General features: G+C 59.1%; 1 protein-coding gene across 3 annotated transcripts; it reads right to left on the bottom strand.

Annotated features, from left to right (window-relative positions):
- Positions 1–1,998: 1,998 nt before the first annotated feature.
- Positions 1,999–16,308, bottom strand: MDFI (MyoD family inhibitor). Of its 3 annotated transcripts, none has more exons than XM_030870781.2 (5): positions 16,111–16,308; positions 15,889–15,975; positions 8,567–8,749; positions 5,230–5,454; positions 1,999–2,696 (listed from the first exon to the last, which is right to left on the bottom strand). In XM_030870781.2, exons 2-5 carry the CDS (start codon positions 15,962–15,964, stop codon positions 2,440–2,442), a joined length of 741 nt encoding a protein of 246 aa, XP_030726641.1. In that variant the 5' UTR covers positions 15,965–15,975; positions 16,111–16,308; the 3' UTR covers positions 1,999–2,439. The 3 variants fall into 3 exon arrangements, with proteins under 3 accessions (XP_030726641.1, XP_060163647.1, XP_060163648.1); XM_060307664.1 differs by having other exon boundaries at positions 8,567–8,744; XM_060307665.1 differs by lacking the exon at positions 8,567–8,749.
- Between the last annotated feature and the right edge of the window lie 564 nt (positions 16,309–16,872).

Genomic DNA, 16,872 nt, shown 5'->3' with positions numbered 1-16,872 from the left:
ACCCAGCTCAGCCTCTCGGGTTTCAGCCCCTGTCCTGCAGGAAACCGCTGTTTGGACTTCAGAGGTGCCTCTTCCTGCAGCGGCCGCCACGGAGGGGAGAGGGCCGGGAAGGGGCCCTCCTGCCCACCTGGACCAGACCTTGAGCTGGTCAGGCGAACCCCCCACGCTGGTCCTCCCTAAGGTCCCTCGAACCTCAGCCTTGGGGAGAAGCTGGGTTGAGCGGGGACTGAACGGAGGCCCTCCCACCGTCATCCATCCTCCTGTGGACAAAGGAGTGCAGCAGAAACGTGGATGCTCCCCGCAGCCACGGGGGCAGACTGGCATCCCCTCATCGAGGTCAGAGTCACAAACACACACACCCTGAGGCCCAGTGATCCCACCTTCAGGAATATTCTACAGATACAGCTCATTTGTGCAAAAGGACATGCTCACGCAACCTTGTTTATAACAGAGAAATTAATGGAAGGGATTAAGCAGGAGCTGGGCAGCTGGGTCATGTGTGGCTCATCCCTCCGTGAAGCTCCAGGCCGCTCTTCAAAGTGCTGGTAAGGAAGAGCCCCAAAACAAATGGTCAAGTGATAAAAATGGTGCAACGTGCATGGGATTCTGACATTTTGTAAACAAAAAGAAAAATGATATGGGTAAATGCTTGTGTATGCACTTTTGATGAGACTTTTGAACCTTTTGTACTTTGAGCATACAATAACTAAGCAAAAACAAAAAAACACACAAAAAAACCCTTGAGACAGACGAACATGGAGGGGGCCAAGAAAATGGGGCTTCTCTCCTGGCTTTGATCTTGACTATGTGACCCTGGGGAGGTCACTTCCTCTCTGTGTCCTGAGTTTCCTATGTGGTCCCAGAAGCTGGAAAACCTTGGTGTTGGCAAAGTGAGGCCTGTGTACACGTGTATGAGGGGAGGGGCTGCAGGGGAGGGGGGTGGGGTCCCTCTCACCATCTCTTGTCACCTCCTTCTGCTGACACTGCAACCCACGCCCAAGGCCATGGGCTGTTCCCTAATGTGGCATTCCTTAAGAGAGCTCGGATTTCATCTGGCTCTCTTCCTGAGCTCCCTCCTCCCCTCCAGAATCCGTCAGGGCCACTCCACCCTTTGTTCCTGGAAGCAGCAGCCCACCGGTTTCCCATGAGGTCTCCACTTTTCAAGGCCTTCTTCAGCCATGTCTTCTCCTCAGGACAATCCAAGTCCAACCATGAGCTGTCCTCTCACTCACCCTGGACCCCTCCTGGCTTCCTCCAGGTCCAGGATGGGGTGGAGAGGGGTTTGGTCCACACAGCCCTCCCCGCTGTCGGCCTCAGTGCTCTGGTCTGCCCCTCCTTCCTGCACCCAAGGGCTCTGGACACCTGACCTCTGAGGCTCCCGCCAGCCCTGACCGTTTTCTTCTATCTCAGGGCCCCTGGAAATCAGGGGGACAACGGAGGCTGGGCCACGTGACCTCCATTCAGGCCAAACTTGCCTCCCAGTGCAGCCCTGGCTGTGCGGAGGCCCAGGGTTGCCCCCTCCCCAGGCCCTGCTCTGCCACTGACATAGGCGTCACCCTATGCCTTGGAGCCACCATGGCTTCGAGAAGCAGGAGTCAGCAGGAGATTAATTAATCAAAACCTGAACACATCTGCTGTTAATTAATTCTATGCCAAGGGTTAACTCTTCCCTTTCTGGGCTTCTCTGTCCCTTCGGCAGGGAAGGAAATAAAGGTGGGGCGTGTGTACCCGTCTTCCTTCCCTCCCTCAGGGGGGAACATGAAACAAGGGAGGGGACCTCGGAGGCCAGGAAAGCCCCATCCGTCTCGGGACTTTGCAGGGGGTTGTGGGAGTGTTTGGTTTTCAGAGTCGTGGTCCATGGCCATCACTCATGAGTCCTGAGGAAATGTGAGATGGACCCATATCTTTATTTACAGCAACAAATAGAACAGACCTTCCCTCCATTCCCTCCCTCTCCCCTTCCAGTCTTTTCTATACCTTTCCCCCCTCCCACCCCACCCTGGGCCCAAGCCCAGCCCTGCCCTCTGGGGTCACTGTATGGGTCAGGCCCCACAGGAGGGGAGACCGGGGAGGGGCTTAGCTGAGGTCAGGTGGGGCGTCTCTTTTCACATTTTGTTGTCCTCTAAGCCTGGGGGCAGGGGAGGGGGGAGGCAGGCACAGGGGCAGTGAGAGGTAGAAAAGGCACAGCCCCAGCACCCCAGCCTCCCCCATGTCCCGGCCCCCTCCCCCAACTTTCACAGTGTTCTGCAGCCCTGGCAGCTGAGCCAGGAACGGTCCCCCCTCCCCCCAGGTCTTAGGTGCTGTTGTCCAGGGAAACCAGCAAGGAGGACCAGCACCGCCCTCTCACCGGGCTGGGGTTCCGAGAGGGCTCGGGGAGGGTGGGAGAGGCCCGGGGGAGGGGGCGGTCCAGCCTCGTGTGACAGCCGGGGACACCGCGGGTCAGGAGGAGAAGCAAAGCCCACAGCACTCCATGCAGATCTCCAGGCAGTCGGCCGACTCGCAGCAGGCGTCCAGGATGCCGCAGTCCAGGTCGCAGGGCAGGTCGCAGTCGGCGCACTCGCCGGAGCCGCAGCAGCAGCAGCAGAGGCACGAGTCCTCGGAGCTGCAGGAGCCGCACGTGGCGCAGTCCAGGACGATGTTGCACAGCGTCAGGAACTCGCAGAACAGGCAGGACAGGATGCAGTGGACGCAGCAGTCTGCAGGCGAGATGGCCAGGGGCCGGGGACCAGCCGCGGGCGGCAGGCTCACTGAATGCAGAGATAACGCTCGTGCAGCCCTCCCCCGGCTCCGTGAAACGGGGACCCACCATCCAGGTGACCCCGAGACACGGAGAGTTACGTGGAGTGAGGGTCTGAGCCCCGGCAGCCTGGATCCCGAGTCCCTGCTTTGACCACCCTTGGTCATTTATTTAACGAACACGGAGGGATGACGTGTTCCAGGCACTGTTCTAAGTGTGCACGAATTAAACTCATTTAAACTTGCAACAACTCCTTGAGGTGGGGCTGTATTAGCCCCTCTCTACAGATGAAGAAACTGAGGCACAGAGAAGTCACTTCAAAATCTCTCCAGAATCCTACCACTCTGCTCAGCTCTTGCCTGGTGACAGCAACTGCATCCTCGCTGGTCTCCCCACTCCCTGCCTTTGACTACTGCTGCCGGCCCGCACGCACCTACTCCGCCCATGGAGGCTGGAAGGACCCTTGAAAAACCTCTGTTGCATTCCACCCCTCCTGCCCTCAGAACCCTCTAGTGGCTTCCGCCTCAACAGGAGGAAAAGCCCAAGCGCTCCCAGTAGCCCCGACGGCCCCTCCCCAGACCCCTCTGCTGTGGCCGCACTGGCTACTCCTGGTCATGCAGGCACTGCCCCCTGTCCCCCGGTGCTCCAGCCCCAGATACGTGCTCTGCTCATTCTGTCCCCTCCGTCTTTGCCCAAATGTCCCCTCTCGGGGAGGCTTTCCGGGAGCACCCTCTTCAATACTGCCGGGCCCCAGCCCCACCCCCTTGCCGGCGCCTGCTCTGCCTCCCCGCCCAGGACTTAGCACCTCCCGCGGCTTACACAGCTCTCCCCGCCTACTACAGGGCAAGCACGGCAGGGGCCGGCGTCTTTGGCTGTTACGGTCCCTAGACCGGTGCCTGGCACATCGTGGGTGCTGAGTAAATACACAGGAAGCGAATTAACACACGATCCTGCCTTGGGCACCCAGCTGGTACGCGGTGGTGCTGGCTCAGCAGCCGGTGTTCTGAACCGCTGGCGTGCTGCCAAGATGCTGGGCTGGCAGGGGTCGGGCCATGGGCAGTGTCCAGTTCCCCTGACCAGGCGGGCCCCTGGCTCGAGGCTACTGGTCCTGTGGGAGTCTCACATCACTATGCAGGCTCTGACGCCCCCACCCAGTCCTGTGTACAGGGAATGGGGGCTCGCACAGCTGGAACCCCTGCCATCTATCGGCAAACTGGATAAGGAAGTTCTCTTCAGGTGCAAATCTGATGAGGTCACCACCTTGCTTAAAACCCTTCGAAGCTCCCTACTGTCTTCCAGATGAAGTCTAGACCCACTATCCAGCTTAGTATGTACCCTCCACCGCGGGAGTCCCGGTCTGCTTGGAGTCTCACCTCCCACCATTCCTCACCTGGAACTTCATAATCTAGCCACACTAGCCAGCTCTCAGCTCTGTGCTAAGGCACCCCGGCTAGATCCTCCTACGGATCCTTTAAGGCTTGCTCAGACACCTGCAGAGCCTTCCCCAGCTTTCTGGGCTGGTGTGGGTGTCCCCCTGAGTTCACGTCATCACTCATCATTTATCTTGTATCACATCACAGAGTGATGACCTGTTTGGTTCTCTCTGATGAGAGCTTTATGAGGCCATGGCCTGGGTACCCAGCACACAGCACAGTGCCTGGCTCACAGCAGATGCCCAGTTTACTTCAGATGCATGAATACCCCCTTCATAAACAAGCCTGCTGGGCAGAATGTGCTCTGGGGGATGAAAGTCATGAACACATTGTGTGCAAATGTGTACACTGAATCCTGTTTGCAGAGGACCAGCCAGAGTCCCCCAGCATCGGCAGAAATTACTTAAACGTTCTGGGGTGAAGGTCAAGCATCCCTGGGCTACAGGTAGCCGTCACCCCTGCCGAACTGATGCCTGGTGGGGAGGGGGACCTGGCTGCCCAGGTCAGTCCCTCAGAGGACCTCTGTGTGGCAGGAACAATGGCTGGTATATCTGGGTGCTCTGACCTCCCACTGAACCTTGCAGCCCCCATCCCGCCCCCAATTAAGCATCTGATGGTGCGTCATTTTATTACGCTAAGTGCTGTGCTCTCACTCAACAGATGGTCCATTCCTCAAGGAAAATTTCTGTTTCCAGAAATGAGGTGGCTTAAGCTGGACGAGCCCAGATGGCTCCATTTCTTGTTAGAGCAACTCTGGGAGAGTAGGGATGAGAAGGGGTTGGCCTTGAGAACTCACACGTGCCTTACCTTACCCAACATGTGTCCTCTGCAAGGTTCTCTGATTTAAGAGTCTTGCATCAGACTCCCTGGAGGGCTTGTTAAAACCCAGACTCCCGGGCCCCACCCAGAGGTTCAGATCTGGTGGACCTGGCGTGGGGCTGAGATGCTGCACTTCTAACCGGCAACCTTGCAAAGATGCTGCCGCTGGCCCCTGCATCAGACTTCGAGGAAGCCAGCTTTGGAGGCTTCTCCCAGAGGGAGACGAGATGGGGTGCTTACCTTCCTGCGCCTGGAGAGGGATCTGGGAGGCAGCAGACTTGGTGCTGCCCTTGCTTTTCTTGCTGCCTTGGCTGGCTAGAGATGGGTGTGTCTGCAACTTCCGGTGGGCCTTGGGGCCACCCAGGGCACCGTTCCCTGTCCGCCTGGTGCCGCCCAGCTCCGAGGGGTGGCCAGAGCCATTCGCCACCAGTGGGGTGCAGCCCAAGGGGTTCCCCTGAGGCTGGCCTAGGAAGATGATGAGAAAGGGCAATGGGGGAAGGGGAAGCTGGTGGGGGGGGTCCCCGCACAGCCTCCCGGGGCTCTGCTTGAATCCCACCTGCTTTGTTCCTAGTACACCACAGGTCATCTAGCTGATCTGTATTTTGCAGATGGGGAAACTGAGGCCCAGGGAAACTGACTTGCCCAGTGGCACATCATGAAACAGCCACAGAGTCGAGCCTGGCTCCTGACTCCCAGGTCCATGCTCATTCCAGAAAAGACAGAGGTGCAAGGCAAAGAGAGAGGCTCAGGGCCCTGGACCCCACCTTCTTACCCGACGTGAAATCCACTCTCCTGCTCTTGGGGTCCTGGGATTTTGGCGAGAGCAGTGGCAGTTGGGGGTGGAGGGGCAGCAGGGAAGCAGTTAAGCGTCACCTCGGCCCCTGCCAAGCCCCCTGCTGCTTTTGCCCTTCGTGTGCCAGGTGATTGATTGGAAACATCTGTTTGGAGATGAATGCCCTGGCCCTGGAATCAGGGGCTCCTCAGAGCAGCCCCCTATCTCCCGCTTCTTCCACCTCCAGCTCCCCGCCCCATCCAGCCTCTGTGGGGCACCTGCAGAAAGGGCTTGCTGAGGGGCCCCTTGGGTCTGAGGAGGGGGAGAAGGGAAAAGGGAGGCCAAGCAGGGAGACCCCAGAAGCTGGGAACCCTGGGTCCCCATCCCAGGCTGAGGAAACAAAACAGCTTTATCAGTGGGCTGTGGGGAGGCTGGCCCTGGAGATCCCCCCAAACACCCCGTTCCTTCCCTCAGGTTTGCCCACCTGGATGGCATGGTTCTGTTCTCAAGAGATGAGGGCAGGGGTGTGTGTGTGTGTGTGTGTGTGTGTGTGTGTGTGTGTGTGTGTCTCAAGAGATGAGGGCAGGGGTGTGTGTGTGTGTGTGTGTGTGTGTGTGTGTGTGTGTGTCTCAAGAGATGAGGGCAGGGGTGTGTGTGTGTGTGTGTGTGTGTGTGTGTGGAGAAGTCTGAGAAGGGGTCACAAGAGTTCGAGGATCCCTCTGCTCAGGGCCCCTGACTCCTGGGCGGGACCCTCTGGCCCTGAGGACCCTCAGTAAACGTGAACGTGGGGCACTTACATCTCTCAGGCCCTGTGGTCTAGATCCCCAGCTCCCTCTGGGCCAGGTCTCTGGGTTTGGATTGTGGCAGGAGTGGGTGTCTGGGGCAGGAGCTGGAGGCTGAGGAGAGCGGAAGGGGGCCTCAGCGCTGCCCCTAACTGAGGGAGCTGGGCCTTTTAGTAATGGTGGGAGCACACTGCTGGGCACGCAGTGCGTGCCGGGCACTGTTCGGAGCATTTGGCATGCAAATTGTTCTCGGTATCTCTAGAGGGCAGTATCCTCCTTTTACAGATGAGGAAATCGAGTCCCAGGGAAGTACAGTAACTTGTCCAAGGTCACACAGCGAAGGGTCAGAGGTGGGACCAGCCTGGAGGCTAAAAGCTGGGACTCCGAGAGCAGAGAGGCAAGGAGCCGGGATCACTACTCTTATAACTAGTAGCTGACATGGTTTGAGCTGTGACTAGGTGCCAGACACACACAGTGTTAAGAGCTCTAAGTGTAGTAACTACTTCCTTATGTGCTTTTTTTTTTTTTGGCCACACCGAGTGGCTTGTGGGATCTTAGTTCCCTGACCAGGGATTGAACCTGGGCAATGGCAGTGAAAGTGCTGGGTCCTAACCACTGGACCACCAGGAATTCCCAGTAGTAACTTCCTTAAGCATCAAACAGATGTACTATTACTAGCCCATTTTGCAAATGGAAAAACTGAGGCCCAGAAAGGGTAAAACTTGCCAGAGGTTCCACAGCTAGGAAATGGAGGGGGGAGGGGATGGAGATTGGGAGAAAGGAGCTGAGGACAAGCTGGGGAGTCAGGGATACAATGGGAGACAGGGCTCTGGGGAGGACCGCGCTGGGAGCCTCTGGCCCTGAGCAGTGGCTGACCTGCATCTGGGTAAACAGGGGTAAGGCGAGGGGAAGTGGCCAGGCCTGAATCATCCTGCCCCCACCTCCTGGCCCCATGGTGAGTGACTGGGCTGAGTCCTTGGCCAGCTTCAGTGCCCCCTGCCCTGCTGCCTAAACATGGGCACAGTGACCAGAGGGCGGGAGCGTGTGGTGAGCTAAGGGCCCAGGAAGTTGGGGCAGACACAGAGCTCGCCTGTGGCCATGGCCGTGGCAGTGGTCGTGGTGGCTGAGTCACAAAGCAAACACTCAGGGCCCATAGACACAGGGGTGTCTGTCCAACTCCCATCCAGGCCCCCTCCTCCGTGACCACGGCATTCACCTCTTTCTCTCAGTTCTGCTGGTGGGTGTGTCTGGAGGGCAGTGCACTAGCAGGATTTAGTAACCCTGACTTACCCCAGATGCCCTGGCTGAAGGCGGCTCCACCCTCGGCCATGCCAGCTGGGCAGGCAGGCGTAGGAAAGGGCACTGGGCCAGGAGACCTGTGTTCAGGGAGAGTGGGTCTCTGTGCCTCAGTTTCCTCATCTGTAAAACGCGCTTGGCAAGAGCTATCCTGCTGCCTCAATACAGGCCAATTTGGAAAGTGCGTGAGATCACGCAGGGAAAGAAAGTTGGGAAGTGCCGATGCGTCCGTAGATCTTGCGGATCTTACTGGTAATCACAAAATGATTCTGGGTGTCCCTTCCCCTGCTTCTGAGGGTGACAGTGGCGAATTCTCCCCCTCCAGGACTTCCTTGGAGACACTGAGCTAAACCTGGGAATAGAGCTGAGTTTTGCTCCTTTCTGCAGAGAGCAACTGCGGGTGTCTCTCCTGCCGGTTTGCTCTTGACACGCTGAAGGCTGGGCTGCCTCAGGCTCTGGCTCCCTGGCCCTGGCCTCACGCTCTCTTGTCCTGCACCACATTGCCTGGAGCCTGTCCACACTCATTTTGAACTAATGTATCCGAATCATTTGGTACGTGGAGGTCTTCTTCCTAGACAGAAAGGGCAACGTGCCCACACCTCAAGGTCCTGGCCCACCGCTAGGCTCCCACAGGCACCCACGGCATTTCTGCCAGCCCCTCTGCATTGGATTCCCTAGAGCAACCCGTACACGTTGCCATCCCAATCCCCTGACCCCTAGGACTCACGTGTCACAGCTTCTGTGGGGATGTCGAGGTCAGTGCTGTCCAGGGCCTGGGAGGCCCCAGGGCCATTGCTTTGGGGCATCAAGGGTGCCACCTCCTCCAGGGAGCCCTCCTCTAGCGCTGACTCCGCAGGTTGAGCGGATCCTGTCACTACCTCCAGCCCAGGCAGAAGGGATAGGGTCTGAGCTAGGGAAAAAGAAGACGACTGAAGGACATTTTCCTGGTGCCCTCCTGTTTGCCCAGCCCTGGTCCCCTTCCCATGGCCCAGAATGCCGTGAGCCCTCATTCTCGGACTCAGTACCAGTTACACAGCCCTTACCCTATCTGGCAACAGTGCCAGAGTCTAGAATAGAAAGTTCCCAAACCACAGCCCGTGAACAACCAAGGGTGTGTACGTGTGCATGTGTGTGTGTGTGTGTGTGCACCGTCAGGGAGTGGGGCCCGAGATGCATGGTATAAGGGAAGTGGGGGGAGGCAGAAACACAGCGCAGGAGAGAAGAGACAGGCAGTGATGGGGAGACAGGGACAGGCATGCAGAGTGACATGGAGAGAGAAAGAATCGAAGGCACAGTGGAAGGTAGAAGCAAAGACAGACAGTGCATCAGAACGTGGGAGATTGGGCGCGGAGGAGGGCGCCCCAGACGCCCAGTGACAGACAGCCCGGGACAGGCAGGAGACTCAGCAATTGAGCGAAAGTCAGCGATGGAGAGAAAGATAAAGGTGAGATCAGAGGCAGAGGCGATGGGGAGGGAGTGGGCTACAGACAGAGCAAGAGGGAGACAGACAGCGAGCAACTGGGGCCGAGAAAGAGGATGATAGCAAGAGAAAGAGTCAGAGAACCCTGGGGGGTGAGGCGGAGGGGCTCCGGGCAGGAAGAGAGACGGGGAGACGGCCCAAGAGGGCTGGAAGAGGCCTACGGCAGCCACATGTAATTACAGTGAATGGCTCGGCCCCTCTGTGCAGGGTGGGCGGAAGGCAGAAATGGAGACACCTACGGTTCCTGAGCAGCAGGACTAGGGGCCCCTGGGCCCAGGGGAGGAAAGTTCTGGGGGCTGAGAGGTGGGGCAGGGTGGCAGAAAGGTGACTGGGCGTGGGAAGGCCTGAGGGTGGACGGGAAGGGTGAAGCCCAGGGTCATGGGGCCAGGGGCCAGGCTGGGCAATGACAGGGTGCAGCCTGGGCCTCCCATCAGCCCCCAGGTCGTGCAGTGGGAATGACAGGGGCCTCAAGAGGGTGCCCCTCCCCCAAGCCGCACTGGGAGCAGGGGAGACAGAAATGAGAGACTCAGAGAGACACAGAGACCAAAGGGCCCAGGGAGAGGAGAGCGACACAGGGAGCCACAGAGAAAGATGAAGAGAAAGGGTGATGAAACCCAGAGAGTAACCGGTCAGCGCCCACCCGTACACACCACACACAGAAATCACGAGACACGCCCACAGCGACAGAGAGAGACGAGAGCTGGTCTTGGAAACAGTAACAGAACGAATCAGAGCAGAGGGCCTTACACAGGGGTTCCTTCCCTGAGCCGTCTCCAAATGGGGGCGGAGGGGTAGGGAAGGAGACCATTAGAGGGACCAATGCAGGTTGGGCAAGTAGGTCTGGGGGATGGGAGCATCCTGAGGGGAGGGGACGATCCAGGGGCTCAGAGACCCCTGAACAATCCTCGTTCCAAAGACCCTGGTCCCCCACGGCCAGGGGGACCGAGGCCCCAGGGACCCCACGTGGGTGGTACAGAGAGCAGCCGGCATGCTCCCACCTGCCTAGGGAAACCATTGACCCTGCCTGGAGCTGGGACAGGGTGCAGGGAGGGCTGGGGCTCCCACCACTCCTGAACGGTGGCAGTTCTGTGCTGGGAACCCCTCCTGGTGCCCAGGGAGGCAGGGGGCAGGTCCCTCCAGCCCCATCCATTCCTTGGGCCTATTGAGAGCTCTGTGCGTTAATGAGAGGTCAAATGGCTTTGGGAAGATCGCAGGGCTCGGACGAGGGGGAGCAGGGAAGCAGAGATGACCCCCAAGGGGGATCCAGGCCACCTGCTCCATGGCGCCTCTCCCAGCCCAGAGCCTGGTCTACAGCAGCACAGACGGGACAGGACAGTGGAGGGCCACGACCAACCTGGCCTGGAGAGGGAGGCTCACGGCTTGAGTCCTAATTCCCAGAAAGGGAGGGGGCTGCCCAGCTCCAGCCTCTGGCCCTAGAGGCGTCTTGCCAAAGCCCTGAAGCGGAGTGCTGGCTCTCCCAGGTGGTGTAGTGACAAAGGCCTGAGCCAGCAGCTGGAAGACCCAAGCCCTGGTTTTTACCAGATACCAGCTTGGGCGAGTTACCAGGAACTGGGTCACCGTGTGTGAAAGGGGGCTCACCATGCTCGTCCCTCAGGGTTTCAAAGAGTAAATGAAACGCTCAGCAGAGCGTGGCATGCAGTGGGCCACTCACATACCCTTCCACCTGCCCATCCCCCTGCCTGCCCTCCCTGCTCTCCCTTCCTTCCTTTCCTCCTTCCTTCCTGTGCTGTTTGGTGTAACAGCTACGACGCACCTCCCAATACGTCAAGCACTGGGTGGACCAAAATGAGAAAACCTGGTCACTCCCCCAGGAGTTCTCTGTCGGGGTTGGGGTCGGTCACATACACCGCAGGGCAAGAGTTACAGCAGGGGCATCTAAGAACTGTGGGAGCACAGAAGGTGGGCACTTACCCCAGGGTGTGTGTGTGTGTGTGTGTGTGTGTGTGTGTGTGTGTGTGTGTGTGTGTGTGTGTGTGTGTGTGTGTGTGTGTGTGTGTGTGTGTGTCTAGGAGGCTGCTTGGAGAAGGCAATGCCTACGCTGGGTATTAAATAATCAATCAGTCAGCAAAGAAGGGGAAGAGGACCTTTCGAGAAAACCAGCAGAAGCCAAGAGCCCAGTGTGAACAGAGGACCTTTCGAGAAAACCAGCAGAAGCCAAGAGCCCAGTGTGAACAGCTACGGCATGAACGAGGGGAGACTAGAATGATCACTGAGGCACGGTGGGCCTTGTGGTCACTTCCCAGGCTTTCTCCTGGGGTCACCAGGGCACACAGAGGTGACACTGTCAGTCCTGCAGTGGAAGGAGCCAGGATTGTAGCGTCTTGGCCCCCAGGGTTGAAGAGGGAGGAAGGTTAGGAGTCAGGAGACTGGTCCTCACCTGGGCCCTCCTACCCCTGTGTGGCCTGCCACTCTCTGGGTAGTCTCTCCTAAGTCACCTACAGGGCTGGTGACCTTGAATCTGGTGGGAACAGGAAATTACAGAGAGCACAGACAAAGTCCCGAGGAGGCCCCTCCTGCAGGAAACCTGCCATTCTGGGGTGAGCATCAGACCTTGGAAGGAAACCAGGTCCAGTCCAGTCATCTTGACCTGGAAACACTGAGGGACAGACCTCCTGGAGCCGGAAGGGCTGCGGAGGGGACCCAGCAGACACTGGGGGAGCAGCGCTGAGGGCAGAAGGGGAAACTGTGCTGAGGGCCCAGAGATGTGGGAGCAGGCAGAGAAGGAGCAAGAAGTGGCAGGAGGACCTGGTCTGCGGGTGACATGCTGCCCAGGGGCCCCGACGCCAAGATGCTGGAGAAGAAATGGCTCTCCCTGCAGCACACGGAGCCGAAAAACCAGACTAGAGGCGGAGTCCACGTGCTCAACCATCAGAAGACAGAAAGAGCCCAGCTTTCCTTCTTGCGACCAGGAGACCCCTGCCCAGCCACAGAGAGGAGAACATCTCTGAGGAGAAACTCCAGGAGGATGGGAGGCCAGCAAAGGACAAGGGCCACTGTGTGGACAAGAAACGCAAGTTGTGTGTGAAGGCATCTGCCCCGGGTGGGGGTGGGGCTGGAGTCCCTGGCTGGGGCCCCACCAGAGCCACCTTTTTCTAATGTGCACAGGGGGTAATTCCCTGGCGGTCCAGTGGTTAGGACTCCGCGCTTCCACTGCAGGGGACACGGGTTCGATCCCTGATTGGGGAACTAAGATCCTGCATGCAGCACGGTGCAGCCAAAACTAACTAAATAAATAAACTTAAAAAAATAATAACGTGCACAGCGGGCCAGCCACGCTGGTGGCGTCTCTGAGCAGAAGCCCTAGCCCTGCACTTCTCTCAAGAGTCCCCATCTCCAAGGGGGAAACACAGAAAGGCAAGAGCCCGTGTGCCTCGACATATTCTCATCCCTAACACGGGATAAGGTTCAGGTCAATGCCCTGAGTTCTAGGGTGGAAAAGTCACGTTTAAATCCATAAGCCCGAGAGCGAAGCAGAGAGACTCAAACTTCAGCCAGACCCTGTGCGCTCCCTCTGCCTGCTGTTCCTGGATGGAGAAGGAGTTCGGGGGACCTCTTCCAGGTGGGAAGCGTTCATTCCAAGCCTGGAAAGTGTCCACAGGGCCCTCGTCCCCAAGCTCCAGTGCCTGGTGCCTCCTGCCCAGCCCTCTCGTGTCTTCGTGGACAGTGGACCCAGCCTTCCCCTTTGGAGCTCCGACCATCTCTGCAGAGAGAGGGCCAGGATCTGATCTGCTCAGAGAGTAGTGACCAAAGCCCCACATTCCAATCTATCCTTGGACTGGTATCCAAGGCCTTGGTCTATATCTTCAGCCTACTCAATGGACCAGGATCCTATGTTCCAGGCCGGCCGACCTCTCCATGGCCCCAGGCCACCACAGGGACTTCTGCTCCATCCATCCAAGCTTCCCCATCAAGGGGAAGCCTATCTTGTTCCCCTTGATCAGAATGTCCTACCTCTCCCCTCTCCCCAAATCCAGCTCATCCTTCGTGACCCAGCTGGAGTTTCACTTCTTCCTCCAGAAAGCCTTCCCTGACCCTCGAGCCAATAGTCTCTCCTCGGAGTGGCCACTTACTGAGAACTCAGCATCCAGGGTTCCCTGCTGTGAACTGTAACTAGGGAGTGAAGTGTGGGTCCTCAATCAGACTGCAGCCCCGGTCTGTCTCTGCATCCCTAGGAGTTGCTTAGCAAATGTCTGTTGCTGAGGATTGAGTTCTGGGGCCTGGAGCCCCAGGTCAGGAGGAGAGAGAACGAGAAGGTGAGAATTAGGGTTGGCGCCCAGCACCAAGAAGGCAAGAATGTGGACTCGCTTGATACACACTTGTGACACACAGGTCACAGGCTCAGGTCACCAGGCTAAGGACTTGTGAGGGCCTGAGATGGCCAGTTAGGCTGGGTCCAGTTGGTTTTATTTTAGGTCTGAAGGCTCCAATTCCCCAGGAAATTCAATTTAGAACCAAGAGCAGGAACGTGACGCCACAGTGCTGGACAGAAATCTGTGGGTTAGGGAGCCAGGCTCCTGGGGCATTCGGGGCTGGATGGGGAAGAGGCCACTGGGGGAGCCAAGGGTGCGCGGGCCTGGCCACCTTCCCCTACCAGAGCTGCCCTGGGTCCCCTTGCACCCCTGTCTGCATCTTGGGTGGCTGCGGGAGGGGCTGACTTGCTCCCTGGCTAGCTTGCCAGCAGGGCCTCAGCCGTGCTGTTCTGTCAGCGCTCAGCAGGGAGCGTGGGGGATTCTGGGCTCCGATTTAGGCGTCTGTGGGGTTTTGGCTCGGTCTCTTGCGGTTTGGGCTTCCTGGGCAGCAGGCTCATTCTCCCAAGGCAGCAGAGCCAGGCCTCCTCGTGTTATGAAAGCCACATTGTCTGGCCCAGCCCAGGCTGGGGAGGGGGCTCGCTGGGGCACTGGGGGGCCTCAAGTTACAGCCCAGGGCTTAACCCTCCCAGTGGCCCACCCTGGCCCTTGCCCCTGCCCCGAGCACATTCAGCCCCTTCTTTCCCTACTGGGGCTCGAAATGGGTCACACAGGGGCGAGGATCTTGGAAGGAAGGAGTGGAGGCAAGAGCAGAGAAAATGGATAAGCAGGGGAAGAATGGGAGAGTTGGAGAGAAGCAGGAGGCTGAGAAAGAGAGGAGGGGCGAGGGACAGAGAAAGAGCCTTCCCAGGCCTCTGCCCCTAGCCCTCTCTCCAGGCTGCAGGAGCCCAGCTCTTGGCGGAGTTTATTCCCCAGAAGTCCCTACTCCAGGGTCCCCACAGAGGGGGGAATCTGAGGGCTGGTGGGATGCACAGCAGACACACTAGTCTCACGTACATGCCGGCCCCTGACCAAACGTCTCCCACTTGTCCTCACTCTAGGAGACCCCCAGCCTCACCCCGCACCTTCACAGCCCTGGGTCTCCAAAGGGCCAGCATCCACACCAGGTAGACCTGGGCCTCTCCAAATGGGCAGACCAGTTCCCATGGGCGGATACGGAGACTGAGGCCAGAGAGGGGAAGGAACTTGTCCAAGGCCATGCAGGGAGTTAGTGTCAGAGGTCCAGGACGAGACCTCCGTTATTCAGAGACTCAAAGAGGGGAGAAAGGGCGAATGGGGCTGGGTGAGAGGAAGGCAGAAGATTAGACTAACTTAGAGCTGGGATTAAAGGCATGAAATCTGGGCCTGTACTCCTGCATGCAACCCCTCCAGCCCCCCGCAACAAATCCCAGATGTTCCTGACTTCTCCCTGTCCCTGTGGTCCATTGTGAGCCTCAGCTCACATGTGTATGGTGAGGGGATTGACTGAGAGCCACAGCCCCAGGACTCCCCTCTGCCCCCTCCTTGGACCCCCTCAGGAAGTCACAAACCCTCCCGGGTTGGGAGGCTCCTGCAGGAATCCCAGGGAGGTTACAGACCCTGTGAATTGAGGGAAGGGGTGTTTCACTCGGGTGGTGAGCACTTGATTGGGGTGAGTGAATGAGAGAGAGGGAGAGAGAAAGAGAGAGGCGAAGAAGGAGATAAAACGTGTGTGTGTGTGTGCGCGCACACGCGCGCAGGCGTCCCTGCAGGGTAGGGGTGGTGGGGACTGGCCGGGCCCCGGTGGGGAGGAAGACGAGCGAGACGAAATGGCAAGGAGGGGAGGGGCCGGGTCCTGTCGGACAAAAGTTTTCTGGAAGCACTAGGCTCTGGTTGGGTTGGGGGAAGGGAAGGAGAGAAAGACTCAGACACCCCCACCCCGCCTGAGGCCCCCATAAATATTTACACACTGGGCAGAAAAGGCTGGGACACAAATCCCAGACGGACAGACAGACACTGCGGTGTGTGTGTGTCTGGTGTTGGGAGTGGGGAGTTGGAGCCAACTTGGCGCGGCCACCGCCTCCGTTCGGGCCCTACCCCCATCGCCTCAGCCCTCCACTCTCCTTGGACCCGGTCCCCGATACCCAGATTCCTCGCCTCCACCTCCACTCAAGCTTCCCCGAACCCTCTCCCCGCTTCTCAGGGAGGAGGGGGCAGAATGACCACCGCCCCCAACCCCCTACCCGTCTCTCGTCCAGTCTAGCTCTCCATCCCCGGTCCTACCTGGGCCGGGGGCTGCGCTGGGGGCTCCATGGGGCGCGTCGCAGTGAGGGGGGCGTTGGCCACTCACCTGGGACATCGGCCCGGGACCTGCGGGAAACAGGGCTCAGCGGGCGGAGCGGAAGGTCCCCGCGCGCGCGAAAGGGGAAAAGGGGGCCGGGCAGAGGGCGATCCAGCGGCAGCCATGCGCCCATCCCTTCCCAGTCCGGCCCCCGACCGACTTACTCGTGCGAGCTGCGCGCCGCTCTCTCGCGCCGCGGGGATCACTGCGCTGGGCCTGCCATGCACGACGGCCGCGAGCGCCCCAGCCCAGGGGCAACTCGGCGCCACTGCGCTCGCTCCGCGCCCCTCCCTCTCACTCGCTCCTTTCTCCCATTTCGGCGCCAGCGCGCGCCGCTGGCCCGCTTCCTTCTGCCTCCTTTCCCTGTAGCCCCCTCGCTCCTCCCCTGCTTGCCTCTCCTCTTCCCTCCCCTCCTCCCCGGCCCACCCTCTCCCCGCCCCCTCCTCGCCTTCCCAGGCGCCCCCCCTCCACGTCCCTTCCCCCGCGCCGGACTTGGCGCTGCCTGGGCGGGACACGTCTGTCCGCGGGGCGCTGCGGCTGGAGCCCCCACAGGAAGCCGGCTCCGCGCGTTTCCTCCGCGCTCTCGGAGCTGGGCCCAGTCTCCCCAGATCCCCGCCCCCCTCCCAGGCCCAGCGCCCCGGGGGGCGTGCAAAAGGGGCCGCGCGCGTTCCCCTTCGCCTGTCCTAAACTCTGCGAAAGTTTTTGAAAAAGCAAGAGAACGAGGGAGAGAGAGAGAAACCATGGTGACCACAACCACCTCGAGCCAATTGTCTGAATATTTGTGGCCCCCAAATCTCGTTGTCCCAAAGGTGGGAGTAATCAAGTTTCTCAGGCACCCTTTGCCCACCCCCTTGGTCTCTGCCCCGGGGTCCTAAGCCTGGGCACAGACCAGAAGTTGTCCCTCCGGGAAATCCGGTTAGTGACCA

The sequence above is a fragment of the Globicephala melas genome, chromosome 11 (genome assembly GCF_963455315.2).
Source record: "Globicephala melas chromosome 11, mGloMel1.2, whole genome shotgun sequence".
NCBI lineage: Eukaryota > Metazoa > Chordata > Mammalia > Artiodactyla > Delphinidae > Globicephala > Globicephala melas.
Note: the sequence above shows the minus strand (reverse complement) of the source record. Positions and strands in the feature narration are given on the sequence as shown.

Bases quoted from the DNA above. Each gene is read 5' to 3' on its own strand.
- MDFI (XM_030870781.2), bottom strand. From the start codon at position 15,964: ATGTCCCAGGTGAGTGGCCAACGCCCCCCTCACTGCGACGCGCCCCAT. The intron at 8,750-15,888 runs GTAGGACCGGGG...CTTTTTCCCTAG, and splicing joins CAGCGCAGCCCCCGGCCCAG to CTCAGACCCTATCCCTTCTG. The intron at 5,455-8,566 runs GTGAGTCCTAGG...TCATCTTCCTAG, and splicing joins CCCCACAGAAGCTGTGACAC to GCCAGCCTCAGGGGAACCCC.